At 31.8% G+C, this 22829-nt stretch overlaps 4 protein-coding genes across 4 annotated transcripts; 1 reads left to right on the plus strand and 3 right to left on the minus strand.

Moving 5' to 3' along the window:
* Window positions 1–194: 194 nt before the first annotated feature.
* On the minus strand, window positions 195–4753 carry LOTGIDRAFT_235524 (hypothetical protein). The gene is made up of 8 exons (XM_009064862.1): window positions 4567–4753; window positions 3975–4074; window positions 3510–3715; window positions 2999–3163; window positions 2695–2793; window positions 2437–2523; window positions 2069–2260; window positions 195–1555 (listed from the first exon to the last, which is right to left on the minus strand). Exons 1-8 carry the CDS (start codon window positions 4678–4680, stop codon window positions 1172–1174), a joined length of 1347 nt encoding a protein of 448 aa, XP_009063110.1. The 5' UTR covers window positions 4681–4753; the 3' UTR covers window positions 195–1171.
* Window positions 4754–7682: 2929 nt separating this feature from the next.
* LOTGIDRAFT_129699 (hypothetical protein) lies at window positions 7683–8637 on the minus strand (the record flags this gene model as incomplete). The annotated part of the gene is made up of 2 exons (XM_009064863.1): window positions 7683–7932; window positions 8210–8637. Coding segments are annotated over 2 exons (678 nt in total), but the record flags the coding sequence as incomplete, so codon positions are not given.
* Window positions 8638–12490: 3853 nt separating this feature from the next.
* LOTGIDRAFT_195269 (hypothetical protein) lies at window positions 12491–17553 on the minus strand. Its single transcript, XM_009064864.1, has 9 exons — window positions 17230–17553; window positions 16598–16763; window positions 16302–16431; window positions 15686–15832; window positions 14401–15483; window positions 13767–13888; window positions 13498–13602; window positions 13096–13127; window positions 12491–12652 (listed from the first exon to the last, which is right to left on the minus strand). Exons 1-5 carry the CDS (start codon window positions 17454–17456, stop codon window positions 15323–15325), a joined length of 831 nt encoding a protein of 276 aa, XP_009063112.1. The 5' UTR covers window positions 17457–17553; the 3' UTR covers window positions 12491–12652; window positions 13096–13127; window positions 13498–13602; window positions 13767–13888; window positions 14401–15322.
* Window positions 17554–17677: 124 nt separating this feature from the next.
* Window positions 17678–19330, plus strand: LOTGIDRAFT_220828 (hypothetical protein; the record flags this gene model as incomplete). The annotated part of the gene is made up of 3 exons (XM_009064865.1): window positions 17678–18203; window positions 18705–18910; window positions 19108–19330. Exons 1-3 carry the CDS (start codon window positions 17730–17732, stop codon window positions 19328–19330), a joined length of 903 nt encoding a protein of 300 aa, XP_009063113.1. The 5' UTR covers window positions 17678–17729.
* Between the last annotated feature and the right edge of the window lie 3499 nt (window positions 19331–22829).

The following is a 22829-nucleotide window of genomic DNA, read 5'->3' on the forward strand; positions in this document are numbered from 1 at the left end:
AATTATTAAAAAACAAAATTGTTATTTTTTACATTTTATTTTGAAGGGGTTAGTTAAATATTTACTTCACCAGAAGAAATATGTTAACAAAATGGACCATCATCTAATCGGCTATAGATCCCATCTTCTTTTTTCAGGAAAGATAAACATGTCAGCGCTTGAAGTCAAAAAGTTGACATATAAATAAAACCCTATTAAATCATAAAAATAACTTTATTGAAAATATAACAATTTAAATAACTGTAAACAATAAAATATTTGATCTTAACCTTAACAACAATGTGACTTTATATTTGGAGGGAATTTGATATATATGACACTGAAACAAGTAGAGTAGATGACCAGATTTAAGCTGGATCTTAGTACATAATGTAAGTCATGTCCTTTCATTTCTGTCTAAGAACTACATACACATATTCTGACTTGCTATACCATTTTATCTTTGGACAACCATTTAAAAATATGTCTTTCTTTAGATTCTGATATTAAGAATTTTTTTCTCTGAATATATCCTAAATAGTTGAATAAATTATTCATAAAAAAAAATCTGCATACCTACTTCATCTTCATCAATGACAAAACAAATAAATTTTAAGATTTCTAGCTATGATAACCAATAAAAATAATAAAATGTGCAAATTGCAGTTTGTGACTTTCTTATACATAAATACATGTGATAGGTTTACTATTTGTCCACATACTACTGTTTTATCAAAGGATGAGATTACTAAAATGACTAGAATTCTATTACAACACAAGACTATAAGAAAATATTCCCTCTCAGGACTATAGCTTTTATCACACTGGCAAGTTTGTTTGAGGCATTTGAACAAAGACCTTCGAAATATTGTCTAATTCAAACTCATCCAAGATATCAATATTCTACATAACAAAACAAAATTCCATCAAAGATTTCCTTTTTTAAAAAATTCTTGCAATAAATTTTTGCCATCAGAAGGCTACAGTGTTTTGCAATAATAAGCTGAATATTCATGAAATATATTTATCTTTGTTTTTCGACAGTCCATCTTTAAAAAAATTGAGCCATCATAATATTTTAAAGTATAAATTGAGCAGATATTAAGTAGATTTTGCATAACTTAAATAACAACATTGAAATTGACTTGATAACAAAAAATAACAATAACAAATATAAACATATATAACATATCTAAAATCTTCCTTTCAAAGCTAATGGTGGAATGAAAATACAATTTGGAACTGATGTAGACATTTTTTCCATGTCTGTCTTACATATTCCTTGATCAACTAGCAGATCATGTTCTAAATCTTCTATTCGTTTCTCTATATCTTTAATAGCAATATTAATATCTACTCCTGGACAATCACCTTGACCTCCCAGAAAAGCCGGAGCTAAATGTTTTGAAGGACGGACTGATTTCTTACTCTGGTCTTTAAGAATAAATTGAGGATGTTTTTTAGGCTCTACAATATTTCGTTTTGATGACAATGATAGATTTGCCCTCTGAAAAGCAATCTCCATATTGATTGATGTTAGAAGATTATCCAAATCTTGTTCGCTGATGTCTTCATGCTAAAAAATATCAAATTTAAGAACATGGGCAGCAAACTTTTTATAAAGGCAGGTATGACTTATCTTAACAAACCAATACCCCAAATCCATCACTTGTAAAACCAAAACATGCCCTATGCCTGGGGGAAAATATAAGACATTTTTTTGTTTGTGCAAACCGAACCCTTTAACATTCTTTAACATCTGGGAAACATAGAAATGCTAAAATAGACCTAGAACTTCATATGTGTTCAACATCGTGCCACCTCAGAAAACTGGACTATATCAACTTGTGTCCCAAATTGAGCTTGACAAGCAGTACTTGTTATGTCCCTGTTTTAAGGCAAATTTAGATCTGTTTATATGACAACATCTTCACGATGTCAAGCTATCACAAACTCTGTGTAATGACATCATGAGGCACTTTTCTCTAATTGGATGTATTTGATTGCTATTGTGTATAGGAAAAGTACCTAACAATGTCAAAGTTTAGAGTTCGTATTTGATTGTAGACATAAAGATTTAGAAATCTACCTTTTTGGTCCACAATATTTCTAGCTGATCTATAATGTCTTCATACTGTAGAATTATTTCAACTAGATGTTTTCTACTGGTAGATATTTCATGGTCTATATTAGGTGGTATATCAAGATATACTGGTACAGTATTACAATAAGTCACAGTATCTTCTGATTTCTCACTTACTTTTAACTCTAAAACACTCTCCTATAAACATACCACAGCAAACATAATCATATTGAATACTTGTGAGTTTTGTTTACACAACGTTTCAACAATTTACATATCATCAACAGTTGACTATAAACATACTAAATGAATGAATGAATGGAGGGGGAAGGAATGAAGCATTAATAATTGAAGGAATGAACTAATCTATTTACCATCCAACTCCAAAATATATGTTCTTTCTCTTTCCATAATAATAAATTCTGAAGTCTGTAATTATCTTTTTCTAATAATTCCAACATCTGAAATAAACAATAGTTGACAGTAAAGTATATTCTGTTTAGTTTTATTTAGGGATTTTGTCTCCTGTTGGCCAGAATGGGAGCCATGTAAATATCTTACAACAATTTGTGAGCTTATCACAGGTATGACTAAACCAATAACATAGTAAAAGGAACTTCATAGTTTGTTACCTTTTTCAAATGGTTGGGATATCTTAATAACCGGACTTCAAATGGAGTTAGATGATTTCTATATGTTGATAAAGTAACACCATTTGTACACGTATGAATCTAAAATGATCAAGATATTAGACACTGAATTAAATAAGCTGGAACTTAAATACTTACTTAAATATTTACTTGCGCTTTGACCTCAATCACAGAACATCACAATAAATCCTGAAGAACTTTCATAATACATAGCTCAAACCCAAAATATTGGACTAGGTAAATACTAAGGTTATAAATCGATATTTGTCTTATTTTTCTAATTTACCTTGTGACTTAGATTAGCATCTTGTATCTGTAAAGCGTACATTCTTCTAAGGTTTAACTGTAATTTGCCATTTAACATTAATAATTTCTGTATTTTTGCTTGTGGTTCAATTTTATATGATGACTGGAATAAAGCTGAATGTTTGTTGTCAGTATCTAAATAACTCTGAAATAATAATCATATAACCAACATGAAGACAGATATAAGCCTTAACTTAGTACAAACATACACACAAAAAATCAGTAGTCTTCTAATATGTAGAGTAAGCAGGAAATGCAATCCAGTAATTATAGCACTGTAAATTAGTATCTATAGGGCCAGGGGTCACATATACATACAAAACAGCAGTGGCAATATAAAGGCTCAACATACACACAGCAAAAAATTCTATGGCAGCTTTCATCTAGGGAACATTTATTTTGATAGATTAAAATTAAGAGCAATAACCTAACATCAAAATAGCTGCAACTTTTTGGGAGCCATTAAAATGAAAAGTAATCTATCACTGTACCTCATAAAATATACTTGTGTCATCATCTAGTGGTGAGCTACATTTCTGCATAAATTTCTCCAGTATATTTTGTTGACACATTAACCATCCTAATGCTAGGAGTAGTTCCCGACTTCCAGTGTTACCATGATTAGACAAACAGGCGAAATCAGGCAATAAGTAACCTAAATGTTGTAATTCTTGCTTCACATAAACACATTTTTCTTCTACAAAACAAAAACCTAAACAAGTCTACAATTTATTACCAGTATATATAGCCTAACAGTATACCAGTAAGCTAATAAATTTTTAATGCAAATCAAATTCACCATTATAAAAATAATGTTATTGACTTCCCCTTTCTCTAAAAATGACTACATATCATGGGGATCACCAAAACTAGTTTACTATGTGATGTATTGGGTTTTTTTTATGTAGTATAAAGACAAAGACAAGAATGTTTGATATAATAGACATGGGGATAACCTGGAGTTAGTTTAAATTGAGCTTTTATTGTTGCTTCATCTATCTCACCATATTTACAAAAATATATCAATTCAAATAGTAACTTCCATAAGACACGTACCTACAAATGAACAAAGGGTTACATCACAGAATGAGTTGAACATTCCAATATAACATATTATCTTCCTCATGCTACTAAATTTAGCATAAGAACCAAATTCTGATCTACAGCAACTACACTACAGCTCATTCTAATTACCAGGCCCCTAGCAAAAGTAATCAAAACTATAGGGACAATCTGTAATTTCAATCAGTTGTCTTGAAAGGCAAGACTGACCACGGCAAGACTTGGTCCATCCACTGGCACTACGAAAGTACAGCAGTGTGGGCACTGGTAATAAGAATGAATCTTTTTGACAAGTGGAAGAATGTTTGGAGTTAAAGGGCATTGATACAAATAAAAGGGAGCAAGAGTCTTTTAACATGAAAATGTTGGCTCTATAACAAAAAATGGTACATTTTTCTCAAGCCTTCAAAACAAAATCATATCTATCAGAGCTTGCAAATAAATAGGGTTCAGAGTTTCTCGGACTTTTTCAAAGAAATTACTTACGGCTTCATTCTTATTAAATTTGGCCTGTCGGAATATTTCAGCTGATATGTCACTGGTTCCATTTTCAATAAATATCTGTGCTAACAACTGTATTGTTTCACGAACACTATTCATAGTGATAAATAATTTGTGAACATTTCCATGAGAAAAGAAATTCCAGTGGTAAAAAGAATGTTTACGTCAAATCTGATGTTCAACACCACCCAACATGAGTGTTAAAATCAAAACATGTCAAACATAACGAACAGTGATATCAAGATCAAATGATGATTGTTCTTTATTGAAAAAACATAAACGGAGGCTTTAATGGTTGGAAATATTTATTCCTGCTTCCATAAAGAAAATGATATGAACTCCGAAAGAGTGCATCACAAGTAAACAAGGGGGTTTGTCAAATCGCCTTAATGTACCCAACTGAACAAAATAGAATTTTTTTTGATAAAAAAGAAAAGAAAAACTGGTTATTGGGTTAAAATGTCCCTAATTTATTTATCTTCAGAAAATTCATCCTTTTCAGTATCAATGATTCAATTACTTTGTCTTAACTCCACTATCAGGTCATTGTGGTGTGGCTATTCATGTTTTTCAGATACGTTTTGTTTTCATTGTAATCCAACAAGTTTTCTACCAAACTTCCGTTCTGGTTTTGTTATTTTCATTCGAAACATGTCATCCAGGGTCTGTTTCTTTCTAACAATGGAAATGAAATGAAAAATGTGTATTTTTATAGTATCCTGCGCTTAATTGGGTCAATGAAGATGAGAAATGCACTGTGCAGTGATGTAACAAGTCAAGTAGAATTTGTCTATTTTTATGTCAATTAACCACTGTGTTGGCCTCAACAGAGCAAATTACAGACGTTTACCATCCACTTTTTGTACAGCCAAATGAAGCTGAAAAGTTAACAACAACTAATACTTTAACCACCTTCTTAACCATTCAGGCCCGTAGCCAGACTTGATTGTTCGGAGGGGCAAGTAATATATCCTAAAGGGCAATGGTGTCTGGTGTTTAGTTGCAGCAATGGAACTGGTCGGTTGTTAGGCTGGGGTATTGTCCCCCCTTGAACCTATGTAGCTATAGGCCTGACCCCTGTGGCCTTGAATGGTGATTGCAAGAGCTGCTTCGGGTTCAGTCAATTTTCATAAACCCTTAGTAAGTAAGTTGGTATATGATCAATATTAAAATCAAAGGAGAAATTGTCTTTATTTTAGTAAATTAAATAAAGTATATAATTTAAGTATAATAACTTATTAACCAATTAACATGAATTAAGAAGTATCATAAAGTATAACTAAAGTGTATAAATAATTAATGTAACAATGAAATATATACTACATGTATTAAGTGATATAAATGCTTATAAAATACAGCTAAAACATAATTACATCATTGAAATCTGACACAGTTCTTACAAAATCAGACATCGACAGTTGTCCCCCAATTAAGTCAGTCTGCCCCCTATTTGTACCCCCAGTATTGTGATAATGACACAACTACTGCTAGCACTAAGTTGAACTTCATATTTCAATATTAAACAGTAATACAGATAACTGATATTGAGCTCTATTATTTGGTAAAGCAAATATTTAGAAATACTCTATATTATTGCTTCATATATTCTTTATATGATCTTTGATTATTCACATGAAACAAATATGAATATATTGCCTTGCCTTACTGGTACATTTATTTTTGATGTGATTTTTGCAGTATGCCCTTACTGTTATAATCCAAATACTGAGAATTAATCCCATTTTAAATCGACACACTGATGACAGATTATGATTAGATTACAATAAAACTATTTTGTCCTAAATTAAAATAAATATATATATTGCCATAGCTCTGAATATAAAAATTCCAATTTTAAGACAAGTAAAACAAAAATTGTCATCCTAAATGCATGGTGGACAAATTAAACAAATCATTAGTAAATATCATCCTAATAACCATCTTCATCATCATCAGGATAATCATCATCATCATTATCATCATCATCATACCTTAAAATTAAACATAATTAATTCATAAACATAAAGCAGGTTAAAATTGTGTAGCTTAAAAATCATTAGAGCTACAACACAAAGCTTTCTCCCATTGAGCACAAAAAAACTGTTTTTGTTGACAATGTTACGTAATTCTAATTTCTGCAATTCACATCAATTTGGAATAATGATCAACAACCAATTCTTTTAAAAGTTACTAAGAAAAAAGATGTCAAAAGACTCTGAGCAATGTAATTGGCTGGACAACAGCCTAATCTTAAAAAAAAATAGAAATTCAAGAATATTTGGAAATTCAAAAACACTTACATTGTTATGGCTCCTCCATTTTGAACTGAAATGAAAATAACATGCAATACATTTTATCCTTTCTTAAACTTTGAAGTTTGTATATAATTAAAGAATCAACAAATTGATACAAATTACAAGACACAAGAGTAAAATAAAATTTCATCTTAATTTCCAGGCCACTGTTTTACCTCATCAAGTTTCAATGATGCCTCTTCAGAACCACATTTTTAAAATGAAGAATCTGACTTAGTGAAATAAGCAATTAAAATAAGACAAAAATACTTACTGTCATTGACAAGTTTTTGAGGATCATATTTTAGTTCTAAACCTGCCAATTCAGGATGATCAGTAATGTATTGTTGTCTAGCATTTTCAGCAGCTAACTCCATTTCTTTCTGATGTAGAGCATTCACATCATTATCATTAGAACATCTACAAGTAAACTGTTTGAATTACTATATCGAAATTGATTACTGGACAACAATTACAACCAGTCCAGTACACCTTGTGTCATTCTGCAAATCAGTATGTTTCATAAAACCTTGCAGCAGAATTTTTTCGTTTATGATGTGATTAGTACAAATGGCAAAGGCAACCATTTTGATCAACATCATATCTGATTGCTGGCAAAATATAGACTGCTCAACAAAAATAACCGGACACCGACAGAGGAGCAAATGGATCTGCCTGCATCAATAAAGGGCCCAATATATCTAAAGCTTTTTTATGCAGACGATAATACAGACTTGAAGATCAGGTACACAAGTGAATTTTTTGAACAATTTAAATAATCAAATTTGATAAATCTTCAACTAATACCTACCCTCCATTGGCATTAAAATGATCATAATCAATATTAGGTTCTCTACACACATAACACATTGTAGTTCCACATGTACATGTCATTTTATTACAACCAAAATCTTTAAAAAATCGTTTTTTACACGTAGTACAAGTTCTCAACATGGATTCTGATATTTTATTTTCAATGAAAGTTCTCATATCAGTTTCTGTTTTCTTTTCTACTTCATTACATTTTAATGGCACATGATTTGGTTCCTGACAATATCTGAAATAAAGAGTGTAAAGGCAGGATTTAATTCTTGGTCATCTTGAAATATTGAAGCAAAAGGTGTGAATATTTGATAATGCCAATTTTGACATTGAAGATAATCAACCCCACCAAATAAGATAAGTTATGAAATGTTGTATGCCATGTAAAATAAATGAAAACCGGACAGTAATCACCCTAAAATTTTCAATTCTTTCAGTATAATTTCTAGACTGATTCCAGTAAAATCATCAAAAAACTTATTAAAATGGAAAAAAATGGAGTCAATTCTCACCTGCAAGTCTCTTTTAGACATTCTGGATTCAAACACTTAAATACTTTATCAGCAGGGTCGGGCATAACCGTAGCAAAACTACAAAATGGACAGGATACCAAGTCTGGAATGTCTGCTAATCTTAATTCTTCTTCTTGAAGTTTGCGTAAAATATTGGAGAATAGATTGGGTGAAACAATATTTTGTAAAACAGAAAGAGGTATATCGTGTTCACAAGATCCTGTTAAACATGGGAACTTGACTTTAGCATCACCAATGGCTGCCTCTGTTGAACGACGAATACATTCTTTACAAAATAGATGTCCGTCTGCACAAGTTGCCATATCTTCAAATAGAACCTCATCATCAAAACAACAACCACACTCATAAAGTTCACCATTCTTCCTTGCTTCATCAATTCTAAGTTTCTTTTCCTCTTCTATCTCTTTAAGTTTCACTGCATAAAAATATCAAAATTTAACAATTTCAATTGAGGCTTAACCTTACTATAAATACTAAATTATTATATTATAAAAAAATCTCAAAGAATCCAAGTGCATTCCTAATCTTGAAAAAAATCTCTTTCGAAACTTACTTTTTATTGCCAGTTCATGTTTTGAATACAGCAGTTCCTGGAAGAAAAATTCATCTGGAACTTCTGGGAATGCAATTTCAGTTCTTCTATTTACTGTTCTTAATTTTTTTGACCTTCTACCTCTTGCTGAAATTCATAATAAAAAAAAAATCATTGTTATGGCTCTAAGAAAGTTCATAGCTATTTTAAAGTAAAAATCTCTGATATCACCAGACATGAAATTTCCAAACAGAACCTTGATTGTCTTGGTTAAGACTTTATGCAATCTCCAGATACACTTACATTTAAAGTATCTAGATCTAATTCCAAAAGTGACACAAAAGCTCAAATTGAGCTCTATCAGCTGGTTACTCATATGCATACAATATCGCTTTAAGAATTCTACAAGTAAATCTATTTAACTCAGTCAATGACATTAATAGTTTTAACAACAATATTATATTTTAATAGAGTTACCTGCTATATCATTTAGTTCATTATCTATTTCTCTTATAGACTTTAAATAATAATGATTATTTCTTTCTAAAACCTCTTTCACATAACCATCTTTTAACTGTGGATAGTCATTTTTAATCTGAATTAACACGTGATCCTTATAACTAGCACTCATAGCTTTATCATTATTTTCAAAGTATGGTACAGGATCAGGAAACTTCCGAAGAAAGTCATTCATTTCAAATTTCATACTTTGAATTTTCATCTTATTTGTGATTTTTAATTGTGTATCCAGCACATCTTTTAATTTTGGATAGTTTCTACTTTCAAACATCCTCCCTGCTAAATTATTCATTCTGTCTTGATCTGCTGCACTGGCTTCAAGTTGCTCAAAAATATAGTTAGGATCACAATCTGGAAAAATTTCACAAAGACTTTCAAATTCACCATGACTTCTATTGGATGTTAGAGAATTTGGCTTTCGGCCATCAGTCATATCCTGACTATCAGCATTATTTCCTAATAATTCTTCTATCACAACTTGAATTCTATCTTTTTTATTATGATGTGCTTCCAGATAAGCGTAAATTTCATTTCGATCCTTTTCTGGAAACATTTTGGAAATGACACGCATATCCTGATAAATTGGATCGTTTTTAGTAAAAGGATTGTCAGGATCCGACTCTGTACGATTAAGTGCAGTTTTTGAATCACTTGTTTGACAATTTGAACATTTGTTTTCTAAAATATTTATAACTTTTTGGAGTCTATCAGAAGACGAAGAATGTTCTTCTAACAAAGCATATATTTCATCAGGTGATGTGGTCGGAAATCTACTAGCTACAGTATTCACTTCGTCAAATATAGATTTCTGTTCTGTTTTACTCTGGCTTGCGTCTGCTTCCTGTAAAGAAACCAATAATTGACGTATCACAATTTCAACACGATTTTTCTTCCTCTCATTTAAACGTAAGAGAGTCAAAATATCAGATTCATTAACTGCTTCAGTTGATTTGGTTTGAATTTGACTCAGAACAGTTTTAACATCACGATGGATATCATCCGCTGTGGTAGAATCAGGTTCATCCAGTAATTCAGCAGTAACCACATGTAATCTATTAGGATTGCAACGTTTTTCTGCTAGTTTGTCATAAATGTCATCAATATTTTTATCAGAGATGATGGTTTGAATAATTTTAGCATCATTGTACACTGATTCAATCTTAGAGAAACCAGACTTGGGCTCAGGTGAATCTAAAGTCCTTCCATTAGAGTTAATATTTTCATCACTGGATGGTAGGCTTATATTATTGACATCGTCATCTTGAAGTGTACTAGAATCATTGAAAGTCAAGTTATGAGAAGTTGAAACATCACCTTTTATTTCTGTATCCCAGTCCACATCATCAGTCTTATCAGAATTCACTTCTGTATCTTGTAAAGTGTCTTCTGTGGTTTTGTCGTCTGCTTCTGTTTTCTCTTCTGATTCACTTTTTTCACCCTCTGACTCATTTTCCTGATCATCATCACTTAGAAAATCTTTGACAGAATATTCCAGAGAGGACTGATCTATAACTTCATCATTTTGAGATAAAACAACATACTGGGATTCATTTGATGAGCCATGACGGTTCAATGGAAATTCTTTCAAAATTTTAGCTTTTTTTGATAAACAGCTATCTTCATTATCGACTAATTCTTCAATAGGTAGAGTGCTTGATCTTTTCAAATTTCCTGTTTCTTCCATTTTGAAAGATGTTTGAGTGAAAAGTCTGAAAAAGCAAAAAAGGAAACAAGAATAGTGAGGCAGTTACTAGTGACTATTATTATTTATAAACAAATTACTGGACTAAAATGTGAAACACCATCAGAGGCCTTCATGCAACCAGTGATCTATTCTAAAAGTTGTCTTTAACAGTAGGTCCAGGTCATCTACAACAGTTGGTCCGAATCTTAATAATATTCGTCCCAATTATTTATGCCAATTATATGGTCCAAGTTGTCTTATACGTACAGTCAAGTAACCTAATTTCGTGGAAACCTATTATTAGTGGATTTCCGGAAAGGATTAATAATGTACATGAGCGACCTTGCGCGACCTCCGCATTAGTTTGTTTTGATAAACATGGGTTTTCTGTACAATGTCAGCTAGTAGAATGAATCCAGTAGTTTCAAGCAAGGTAAAATGTATTAATGTATACTTTGACAAATACAAAATGGCGAATTTCACTTATTACCAAACGTCACCATTTTTCATCGGCCGAATTTCCTTATAATCCCAAGTGGTAATCGGAATTCCAAGTGTCGTCTGCTAGAATATATTCCAACGAATGAAGTCACGTGATCAACTAGCGGATTCCATGTCAGCAGAAAATTTCTATGGAACACAAAGTGGACCATATTCTTATATTGTTTCAGTGACTTTTAGCAATAAATCACGCTACGTATCATATTTTGTTAGTCACTATTTTTTTTTTTAAATCGTGGTTCTTTGAAGGAATTGTCACTAGTTATAATAAATTGATATTAAAGATAAATACTAAGAGAAGTTAATTATACCACCGGTATCCATACAACGTGTTTTTCTAGACTTATTTAAAGATCAAACATTGTACACGAAAATAGGTGACGCATTCTGCCGCCGTTGCCAAGTTGGTTGCTCATGAAATATGGGTCAAAGTGAAGGATTCATAAAGAAAATCGAAATAAACCAATTTTAATAATTTTGTAGAATATCTGAGGAAACATCTAAGACATAATTTTTTTTTTTTTCGTTTTTATAACTTTGACGAAATTCGGTGTTGAATCCTTATATCCACGAAAATAGGTTACACCACTGTACATCATCCATATAAAATAAACATTCTATAATTCAGTCGTGACAACAACACATATTCACTTAATGCAACAAAATTTCGTGTCTCAAATACTTACTAACCATAAAATTATAAAGATAACCTTGTTATTTGTTCATTTAGAAAATAAAAATGCAAATCAAGCACCTTTTACGATTTCGACATCATTGGATCATTGGCTGCTTACGACTCTACTTGTTTCTATGTCTTATATAACCATATTAAATCTAATATCATTCCATAAAAAGTCAAAGAACTGTATTAGCGTAAAGTTTTCTGAAATTCTTTTTAAGACCTTTATTTCCTATAATTCCATGGAGGAAGGTATAGATAGAAAAAATACATTCTACAAAGTAACCTATTTAGTCAATCAACTCCGACAGCGAAAACGAGTTATGCCCCTTCTACTAATGTCAAGGTCAATTTACCCATCGTGTTGATGTTTCTCTTGTCTTGGGGTGAAAATGTTCAAAATTTGTAGAAGTATATTAAACATTACTCCGAAGGGTCGTGTCTGGCACAGAACGATTCCCGAAGCGAGATCAATATCTTCTACCTCAAAGCGTTTCCTGAAATCTGGTAGGTTATGAGTAGGCTTAAAGTAAAAATCTGACGGAATCTGATAGTGCTGATACTGAATGGAGGAATGACTCTTGACAGATTTGTTGAAGTTGAAAACACATTTTCCATTCCTCTGAAAGTACTGACACCATCTCAGTGTTAGATTTATGCTTAAAAGGATATGTTCAATTCAATTGTATAAGATTTGGTCCTGCTACAGGATGTTACTGCAGTAAATTTCTCGTTTATTTAGTTTATTAAAATCATATTTTAGGCCAATAGGACATAAGACCTATCAGATGTAGTTTCTGCTTATGATAATTTAATCATCAGTCAAAATGGAGAATATAAATGATGGAACAGTGGTTACAAAGTCTTGTGTATATGGTAGGCCCTACGAGTACCATACTTGCAATGATAGACATTAAATTATAATCTATGTTTTCACTTTGTTTTTGTAGTTAAGGAAGAAAAACAGGGTCAAGTTACAGTGGTGGGTATAAAATAAGGATCACTTTCCCTAAACAATATGTCACTCTCTCTCGGGACCTAGGCTAGTGCTTCTATAAGAGAGTATCTCTTATAAAGTTCATACCAAGAAGAAGTTGGTGAGACCTCATCAGGTTATATGTATTGGTTTTACGATCATGATTTTTAATGTCTGTAGAGAAAACAACACCTGTTACAAAGTCAACCATTCAATTTGTTAGAGATAAAAGTTGGCACTGACCAGCAGTGAAGCACAACAGAAACAGAAAATTTAACAGTTATAAATTCTGTACCATTTTTTGTGGAAAAGTATGTAGAATGTTCTCACAGAGCATTCCACTCATTTGAATAACTTGCTTTGTTTTTATATTTAGATCTCTGGTGTAAATGAATTATCTTCAAGAGAGGGTAAAGTTTTACCTAAAACAGTTGAAGGTTCTTGTCCAATATGTTCTTTACGAATGGAAATAGATTATACAGTAAGTATTAAGTGTAAAATTCAAGGTATATATTATCTAGCATTACTTTATAAAGGGAATGATATCACCACTAGCGGTGTCTATAATTAGATTAGTTCTTATTTTCCACAACATTTTATTTTCATGAATTTTAAGAAAAATACATCTTTAAAACTTTATTTCAGGATGTTTTAATATTAAGTCAGTTTTTAAGACCTGATGGATCTTTATTACCCCGTAGAATAACAAAAGTTTGTCCATCACAACAGAAAAATCTCTTAGAATTAGTAAGAAAAGCACAAATAGCAGGTTCGTTATACATATATAGAATATAACATATTCGTCCTACTCCCCATCTGGATGTCTGCATTCCTGCTTGAGAATCCACTCCTCTACAGTGAGGAAATCATTTGCATTGCATGTGTTATGGTTAGCAATTTTGTACCTGTCACTATGACAGTATTATTTCTCAAGAAAACAAATCTTGAGGTATATGTAATGTCCAGATATCTGCATTTCCGTTTGAGGATTAGTCTAGAATTTAAAGGGACAGGTTCGTTTAACTTATCATAACCTAGCCTGGGACTTTTTTTAGTGTGTCCAGAATTATCCGCGTTAAATTGATGACGCGTCAATTCTTGACACTCTGCCATAAATAGAAATGACATATAGTAGAAATAGAAAGTGAAAAAACTTGTATACAGTACTCAAGACCCAAACCAACCCTCAATGATGAACCTTTCCCTTTAATAAGATACCAGATGCTATCTTGCTGCCTGAAAGAGTAAATGATGTACATGAATTGTATTATTTAATTACAGGTTTATTATCACCATTCCGACCTGATTTAAAACATGTATCTCACAAAGACAGACCACTTCGCAGTCAATTTAAATGGAGGAGATATAATGTGCATTATCATGATACTATATATGTGGAGAAAAAACTGTATTGAACAATGATGTCATGGACAGAAAATTCTGTGTTTAGATTTCAACCATTTATAGACTGTAATATATGATATACTGCAGATATATGTTGATAGAATTCACCATTTTTACACTTGCAATAAGGAAATTGTCCATCCATTCATTATGATCATGTACACTGCATCTCTGACAGCAAGACCTGGCACACTGAATAATGGGTCTATGGCCAATATTGACCCAGAGAGAGCTTCATATACTGTCACTAGAACTAATTAAAAAATAAAGCTGCAATGGAAAATCATTCAAATATTTGCTTCCTTTGTTCAGAGCTCAAGTTCAAATGTTCTATTAACAGCTTAAATTGAGCTCTAAAAACTTGGAAAGCTATTTTGATAACAGACCTTATCTGCTTATGTGTAATCTTATTTCTATCAAAGGGGTTGAAATTCTTTATCATCCTAAAGAATTATTTATCTAAAAATTGCTTTGTTTAATAATAGTAAATTTGTAAAAAACTAAAAACAATGAATAAATATGTTTTATTTATACAATTCATGAATAATAAATAAAATCAGTAGCAAGAGTTTGAATGATACACCTAGTTTTACAGTCCAACCCCTAAATTAACCCCCTTATAAAATTATAATAGTCTTGTTTTAGTATTATGCTGCCTATTGCATTTTCTTGACATCAAGCCCAGCTGAATTCCTTCAATGCTATATAGAATGATATTTTTGTACAGTAAAAACAATGAAATAAGTATTTGATATAGACTCAATTTTCACCACTTTCAAGTTCTACAAATAATTTATTTATAACATGAATGGTAAATCTAGGTTTTTCTCTCCTGAACCAAAATATACTGAGCCAAATCTTCGGGATCCAGGGACATGGAAAAATGTGTATCCTTGCCACAATAAACTTCTTAATGTCAGTAGACCACTTCCTCTTTCAAACTGACAACTCCATGATCCTGAAATCAAAACAAATATGAATTAAGGTTTAACCAGGAAATGAGCTTAAAACTTACTTTAACAATCATTTTTCCATTATAGTACAGGAGCCCTGCATGATTGGGTGACAAAAAATTGATACCTAAACTTTTTTTACAACATTGACAATGTCATGCTGAAATTTTGTTTATTATTTGCCAAATTATAAAGCAATTTACAAACCTCGAGGAATATCTTCTTCTATACAGTCCATAAAATCCAAAGCCTTATCTAAGTTGGCCCTGTCTAACAAAGGTTTTTCTAGAAGTAGTTTTGCCTCACGGAAATGTAAATAACTACTTAACTTTGCTGATTCAGATACTGAAAGACCTGGAAAACAGACAATTTCTTGTATATTTCTAAGAAAATTTGAAGCAAGATATTTTAGACAGTCATCAGTTCAAAAGAAAAAATAAAGAACGGATTTCACAAATATAACATGTATCTTGCATTCCTAAAGAGATTTAAAGTAGGTTTTATAAGAATAGTAGAAGCAATAATGACATAATGATCATTGATCAGGCTCTCATTTTAGAATTACCGGAACCATAGAGAATGGGTGAGAGACTGGAGTGATAGAACGGTAATAAAAGCAAAAAAGTACCCCATAAACTAATCTCTATATATTTTTTTGGACACACTGCAAAAATTTTTTTTCTGACACATTGCACTAAATGGCTGGATACTGTTACTATTACAGGTAAAACACATTTTAATGCCAATGCTTAGATAGAAACACAAACAATTTTGTCAACTTAATTTGTCAACTGATTGCATGAGTTTAAGAACATTCACCCACCTTCGAAACTTCTGTTGCTAATAACATTTCCTGTTGGTGTTTTAACGTAAGCTGCTCGTGGTACAATTCTAACATCTTCATCAATATCAGCTATAACAGATGTTAATCTATTTTCTTCTTTAATCATAATCTACAACGATAGTAGTTATATAAGAATCTGATATCATTTTTAGAAATTAAAATCTTACATCAGGTTCTGCTGCAATTCAATAGAAACTATCAAGGAAGTTTATTTTAACATAACACTACCAAGAATTCTAATAGATTAACGTGCTCTTGATTTTATAATAACTTACTGTTTCTTCTTCTTCAGTAGCATCTTCACCTTCACCAATTTTCTTTGTTTCAACATGTTCATATTCATAAGAAGGATCACCAGTAAACCTCCCCTTAGCTAGTCTACTCTGATCTCGTACTGCTTTAGTTGCTGGTGGTAATAAACCCCAGTGAATACAATCTTTGCTAAAAAATAAAAAAAAAGTTTATCATTTTTTTCTGTCGAGAATTTTTTGGAGAGCAGCGATGAATGTATTGGGGTCTATGACACAGGCATCTGTTTTTATCGATAGTCGACTCTCTCTATAATAGTATATATATATATATATGATACTATTATAGAGATGGTCGACTATTGATAGAAACAGATGCCTGTGGTCTATGACTGAGAATAGTCCAGTATAATTTGTCTCAAGTGTAAGGGCCTAGGCCTTGAGGGTAAGTAAGTCTTGTAGAGAATAGGTCAATTAACATAAATAAATAAATTACCAAGGTTATAAACTATAAACAATTAGCCTAATAAATAAATGTCTGATCAATCATTTGACATTGTTGTTAGTTGAAATTATGATTATTTATTTTTGACTAGTAGTCCGAGTTGTCAGTAGATTTAAAAGAATAAAAGCGATAATAATAATAATAGTAGTGTTACCTGTAAAATGTCTTTCTTCCTTCAAACTCATTTCGACCAACACCTTGAGCTATGTAGTAGTCATCTTTAATTCCACAAATTTTGCCCCAAAAATAAATTGTGTTAAATTTGTTTTCATTTTGTAAAATAATAAGTGACGTTTGTAAAGCTGCCTTTTGTTCTGGACTCAAAATAATACCACTGCTTCCGACATAATCGATATTCAGATGAAGACCTTCTCCGTCCATTTTTTTGTATTAATTCTGGAGCAACTGTACGAGTGAGTTGAAAATAATGGCAAACCAACAGATTTTTAACAAGTCTCCATGCGATTATTGTTGTTGCTAATAAACGTTGCCAAGGTAGTCAGTCATGCGCACGTCTGACTTCCTGTTTATCTAATTTAACTTCCGGTCTTGGTTATCCAGTCGTTCAAAATCACGTGGCATTTGTTTACAAACATGTCAAAGATTTTATGAACTTTCTCCCATTGTTTTAGGCAATTATTTAAAGATTTTCAAATGGATCCTGATATAAAAATAATCTTTTTTGTGAAAAAATCACAATATCTACCAAATGGCAAAGTAGTTGCTATTTTAGATCAAGATTTCAATCGAAAATCCTTGCCTTCCAATTTAGAAAATTCAATTGAGGAGACATGGAATAGTAGGATTGATACAAATCCGAAATTATATAATGGAACAAAATTTAGATTACATTCTGTTAGTGAAGCTTCTGATAAAACTTTAACTCTGAATTTAGGTGTGACATGTTACAAAGAATACCTGGGCACAAACTGGGCTCCAAATTCTAAATTATTACATAGTTTTGGCAAGGATGTTTTCAAAAATGAACAAGCTTGTATGTCAGACCCGGTTGGTGTTGGTTCATTTGTTATCACCAGTGATAATCATGTTATATTATTGAGAAGAAGTAATGATTGTGCTGAATCTCCTGGTTTGTGGGATTGTCCTGGTGGTCATGCAGAGCCAGAGGTATAAGTTCCGATTACTTTTCATGTAAGAATGACATTTACAAGCAGAGAGCACATAAAACAACAAAAAACAAAGGAATATATTATGGTATAAAACAAATAATAGCAAAGTACATAACATACCATTACATTTTTCTAAATGTTTGTTTTTTGTTTACCTTTATACTTTTCATGGTTTAAAAAAAACTTACATGTATTCAAAAAGTAATTTTAGTTTTAGTTCATTAGAAGCATCGAAACATTTTATGACATAACCAGACATATCATAAGATTATATTAGTATTTGATGTAAGACTAGGTTAACCTGATTTGCATCTTTACCGAGATCTGTACTGATCATTACTGTGAACACCCATCTTCAGAATGTAACGAGCTAGGGGGCCTAAACTACACTGAAAGATAGCCTCGGCTGAGTACATCGATGGTGCAGCAGCAGAAACATATGGTATTATCATTATATGGTTGTTTGATGATATGATAAGTTAATATTTTATTTTGATAGGAACTGGTGGGGAAAAAAAGTTTTGAAGAGATAGATTTATCAAGTATGACTGGTGAAGCAGTTGTAAAAGAAATCTTTGATTCTATAATTAGAGAGATACGAGATGAAGTCAACATTCCAGAACATTGTTTATCAGCCCCACAACTTATTGGTATAGCCCTAAATACTACCAGTGCCTGTAGACCTAGCATTGAATTTATAGTACAGTGAGTGATTTACTCTCAATTTGATCTGTAAGGCACCATGATATTTCATTACATACCTTCAGATCACTTACTGTGATATAACACATTGTAAATATGAAGAGATAGCCTTGGTAATAGAGGAGTTTTGTAGCCAATTTGTTTGAGACACTCATCAAATATAAGATTTGATTTTTGCTTTATTGCTTTATTTCTTACAGGTGCTCAAAATCGTCCACAGAAGTGGTATCCTTATATAAAGAAGGCAGTCAATCAGAAGCCGAAGAATCAACCAATATAATGACTCTACCACTTAATGATATGGTTTCACTAGAAGAATCCCATAGGGAAATCTGGGACAATATGGCCCCAGCTGGTAAAGGCTGTATTGTATTATATAGATTAGCTAATGGTTTATATGATATAAGTAAACTTAATCAATAGGAGCAATACATATTTTATTTATATTTGGGGGTTGTGGGAATTTTAGAGGGATCCTTAACAACTATTTTGTTTCAAGTCCTGTTTTTAGATTTAGTTTTATTATTCTTTTACTGGATTATATCTTAGTTTTTGAGAATAAGGTTTTAGAACAACTTACATCAGTTTAAGGGACACCATGACAACTGTTTACAGTCTGTAAACTGAATTATAAAGACTTAACCTACGCACAGAAAATTTGCTCATGCGGCGTTTTCAGCTTTGTACCGCGGCGTTGAAGGCCGTAGTGGGTGAAGGCCTTTAGGTGTAAAGAGTGTAAAAACTCTATAATTAAATATATAAACATCACAATTTGAACAGGGGGGGTTTCTTCAACCCTTTTCTTTCCATTTCCCCCCTCACTATCCTTGATCGATGTCATTACCTCCTTCCCCCTATAAATCCTTACTATTTCACGAATTTCTCTTACAGGGATAGTAAATTTTGTATGTGTATCGGGGACACTGGTGGAATCAATTTGCGCCATTCCAATTTTCAACCAGACGTATGTGGTTCTAGCAATTCTATTAAAACTTAGTGTTTTGTGACGTCACCCCCGCAAAGGTTTGTGGGTGTTACATCATAAAACACGTAGTTTTAGTGGAATTGCAGGAACCGCCTGATTGGTGCAAATTGATGCTATCAGTGTCCCCGATATGCATATAAAATTTATAAAACCTCTTTAAAAATCCTTTTAAATTTTCTTCTTCATGTTTAAAAAAAATATGGCCTGACTGGATGGAACGACTTAAATTATAATTGTCTAATAAGTGCCTAATTACCCCCTACCTAAAATTGGTGGTCATTTTTATATCTTTATATTGATGTGATCTGATATTTTATTGTTATGCTATATAGTATTAAATTTTTATATCTTTTACGTTTTTTATACAAATTTCTTTTCGCAGATGTTAAAGGGATTGTAAAGAGGTTTTCTAAATATTTTATGTGTATCAAGGACACTGTAATAACATGAAATTGCATTGAAAATTGGAATGGTGCAAATGGCTGCTACCTGTGTCCGAGATACATAATGTGTTTTGTAGATAACCGCCAAACTCTTTAAAGAAATATAGCAATATCCCGTATAGATTTCTTGCTTAATCCAGTGAAAGAAGCTAGAATTATTATTGCTCAGAGGTGCAGAACAGTATGCCTATGACGTGTTGTTGACTGTGGGCAACATCTCTATGTTTAATAGGTTATTTTCTTTACCTCGGATCAGTTGTAAACAATATAAACCTTCCACTGATCAGATAAAATTGTTAGAGACATTTGATTTATTGTACTGGACATCATAATGGTTGCAGCCCATTTGTACTAATTTTGAATGTTAATAACCTTTGATTGTTAGCATTGTTATTATATCGATTGTTCTACTACATCATTAGAATCCATTTCCGTTAGATTTGAAGAAGTAAGCTACCGATACTAGTAACTATTGAAATACAACTGAATTACAAAGTTTACTATAGTCTTTTTAGAGGAAGATCTCCGTTTTTTGCTATTTTTTCTATATTTTTTTATATGAAAGGGTGAAAATCTGGAAAACTCTGGTCATTGATTGTATAGGTCTATACAAAACTTTAACATAGATTTCATTGTTTACCAGAGAATGGTGTCGTCAAAGTGACCGAAAAATTTTCTGTGGAACATTGTCGTACTTGTTATGTGGACAGACGCGTGTGGATGGGGATAGCTTTCGGAAAACTATCGGTTGATAGGTAGATGACATGGTAACGTTCGCTTCCAGCGGATGCTGATATCGCAAACTAGGTAGTAGTTGGTATTTGAAAATATCGGCGTAACAAACAATTACGTGTCTATCAAGTTAATGTTTGGAGAGAGGGTAAATTTTTAAACCAGTCACGTAATAATTCGCTGTGATTTTATTCTTCCTTGTGCTTCTCTGGTATAGAAGTTCGGGTCTTTAATTATTTACATTGTTTGCGGAATTTAGTGAATTTAACAGAACCCTTCCATCGACTTAGGATAATGTTAGGCTATTGATTGAGAACTGAGCTGTTGTTAACCGATTTTAATGCCATCAGCGATTGTGAAAATAGCACTTACATAGAATTATACTAATTATTCTTATGGAAAATCGGGACTACTTAGACATGGTTACACAGAGAAGAATAGTCTTTGCACCATTTCCCACAGCAATTTGGGTCTAACCTTTACAAAGCACAGATTATCAGTCTTTTGAGAATAGTAGGCTACAACATAATTAATATGGTTAAAATAACATTATTTAATTCTGCTATCATATAGACATCGACCATTCATTAGGCTAATAAACCTTTAAGATAAAAGTAATAAAAAAAGGATAATACTAATATAAAACAAGAGAAAGACAATCAGTATTAATTAACAGGAAAGCGAACAAAAGATATTAATATTCAGCAAGGAGAGTATAGTGTGCATATAGACAATGTATTGTGTCATTATGTAGACTGGTAATGATTCCATAAGTGACAGGAGTTGCAAGAATTATAATGACGATATCAGAATTTACAAGTCGAGCAACGGAACAACTTCCTGGATAGTATCCTGCTGTAATTTCAGCAGCTTGTTTGAAAATGGTAAGTAAACAACTTCAAATCTTAATTCTTAAGGTGTACATTCGCATTATTTATTTATTCTAGAATTGTTGTTTTTCTAAGAAAAAAAAAAAACGTAAACTATGCATTTCGAAAGTTAATTTTTTCATTGAAAGTCCTGAATCATGAGAAATACATAATATATGAAATTCAGAAATAGTACGCTACCCTTGTATTTTACATCCTTTATCCTAAATGCTACACCCTTTACCTTGTATCTATACCCTTTTCCTTATATTCTACAATTTTTACCCTGCATTCTACATCCTTTATATTACCTCAATTCAACATCATTTACCTTACACGTTACGTCCTTAACATTAAATTCAACATCCTTTACCATACATTCTACATTCTTTACCTTACATTTCACATTCTTTACCTTACATTCTACATTCTACATTCTTTACCTTACATTCTACATTCTACATTCTTTACCTTACATTCTACATTCTACATTCTTTACCTTACATTCTACATTCTACATTCTTTACCTTACATTCTACATTCTACATTCTTTACCTTACATTCCACATTCTACATTCTTTACCTTACATTCCACATTCTACATTCTTTACCTTACATTCCACATTCTACATTCTTTACCTTACATTCCACATTCTACATTCTTTACCTTACATTCTACATTCTACATTCTTTACCTTACATTCCACATTCTACATTCTTTACCTTACATTCTACATTCTACATTCTTTACCTTACATTCTACATTCTACATTCTTTACCTTACATTCTACACTCTACATTCTTTACCTTACATTCTACATTCTTTACCTTACATTCTACATTCTTTACCTTACATTCCACATTCTACATTCTTTACCTTACATTCTACATTA

This window comes from Lottia gigantea (genome assembly GCF_000327385.1).
Source record: "Lottia gigantea unplaced genomic scaffold LOTGIsca_66, whole genome shotgun sequence".
In the NCBI taxonomy this organism is placed as follows: Eukaryota; Metazoa; Mollusca; class Gastropoda; family Lottiidae; genus Lottia; species Lottia gigantea.

Coding starts and splice junctions, on each gene's coding strand:
- LOTGIDRAFT_235524 (XM_009064862.1), bottom strand. CDS start 4,680: ATGAATAGTGTTCGTGAAACAATACAGTTGTTAGCACAGATATTTATT. Junction 3,716..3,974: donor TCAATTTAAACTAACTCCAG/GTTATCCCCATG, acceptor TTTGTTTTGTAG/AAGAAAAATGTGTTTATGTG. Junction 2,794..2,998: donor ATGCTAATCTAAGTCACAAG/GTAAATTAGAAA, acceptor TGATCATTTTAG/ATTCATACGTGTACAAATGG.
- LOTGIDRAFT_195269 (XM_009064864.1), bottom strand. CDS start 17,456: ATGGACGGAGAAGGTCTTCATCTGAATATCGATTATGTCGGAAGCAGT. Junction 16,432..16,597: donor CTACTGAAGAAGAAGAAACA/GTAAGTTATTAT, acceptor CTATCGTTGTAG/ATTATGATTAAAGAAGAAAA. Junction 15,484..15,685: donor AGAAGAAGATATTCCTCGAG/GTTTGTAAATTG, acceptor TTTTGATTTCAG/GATCATGGAGTTGTCAGTTT.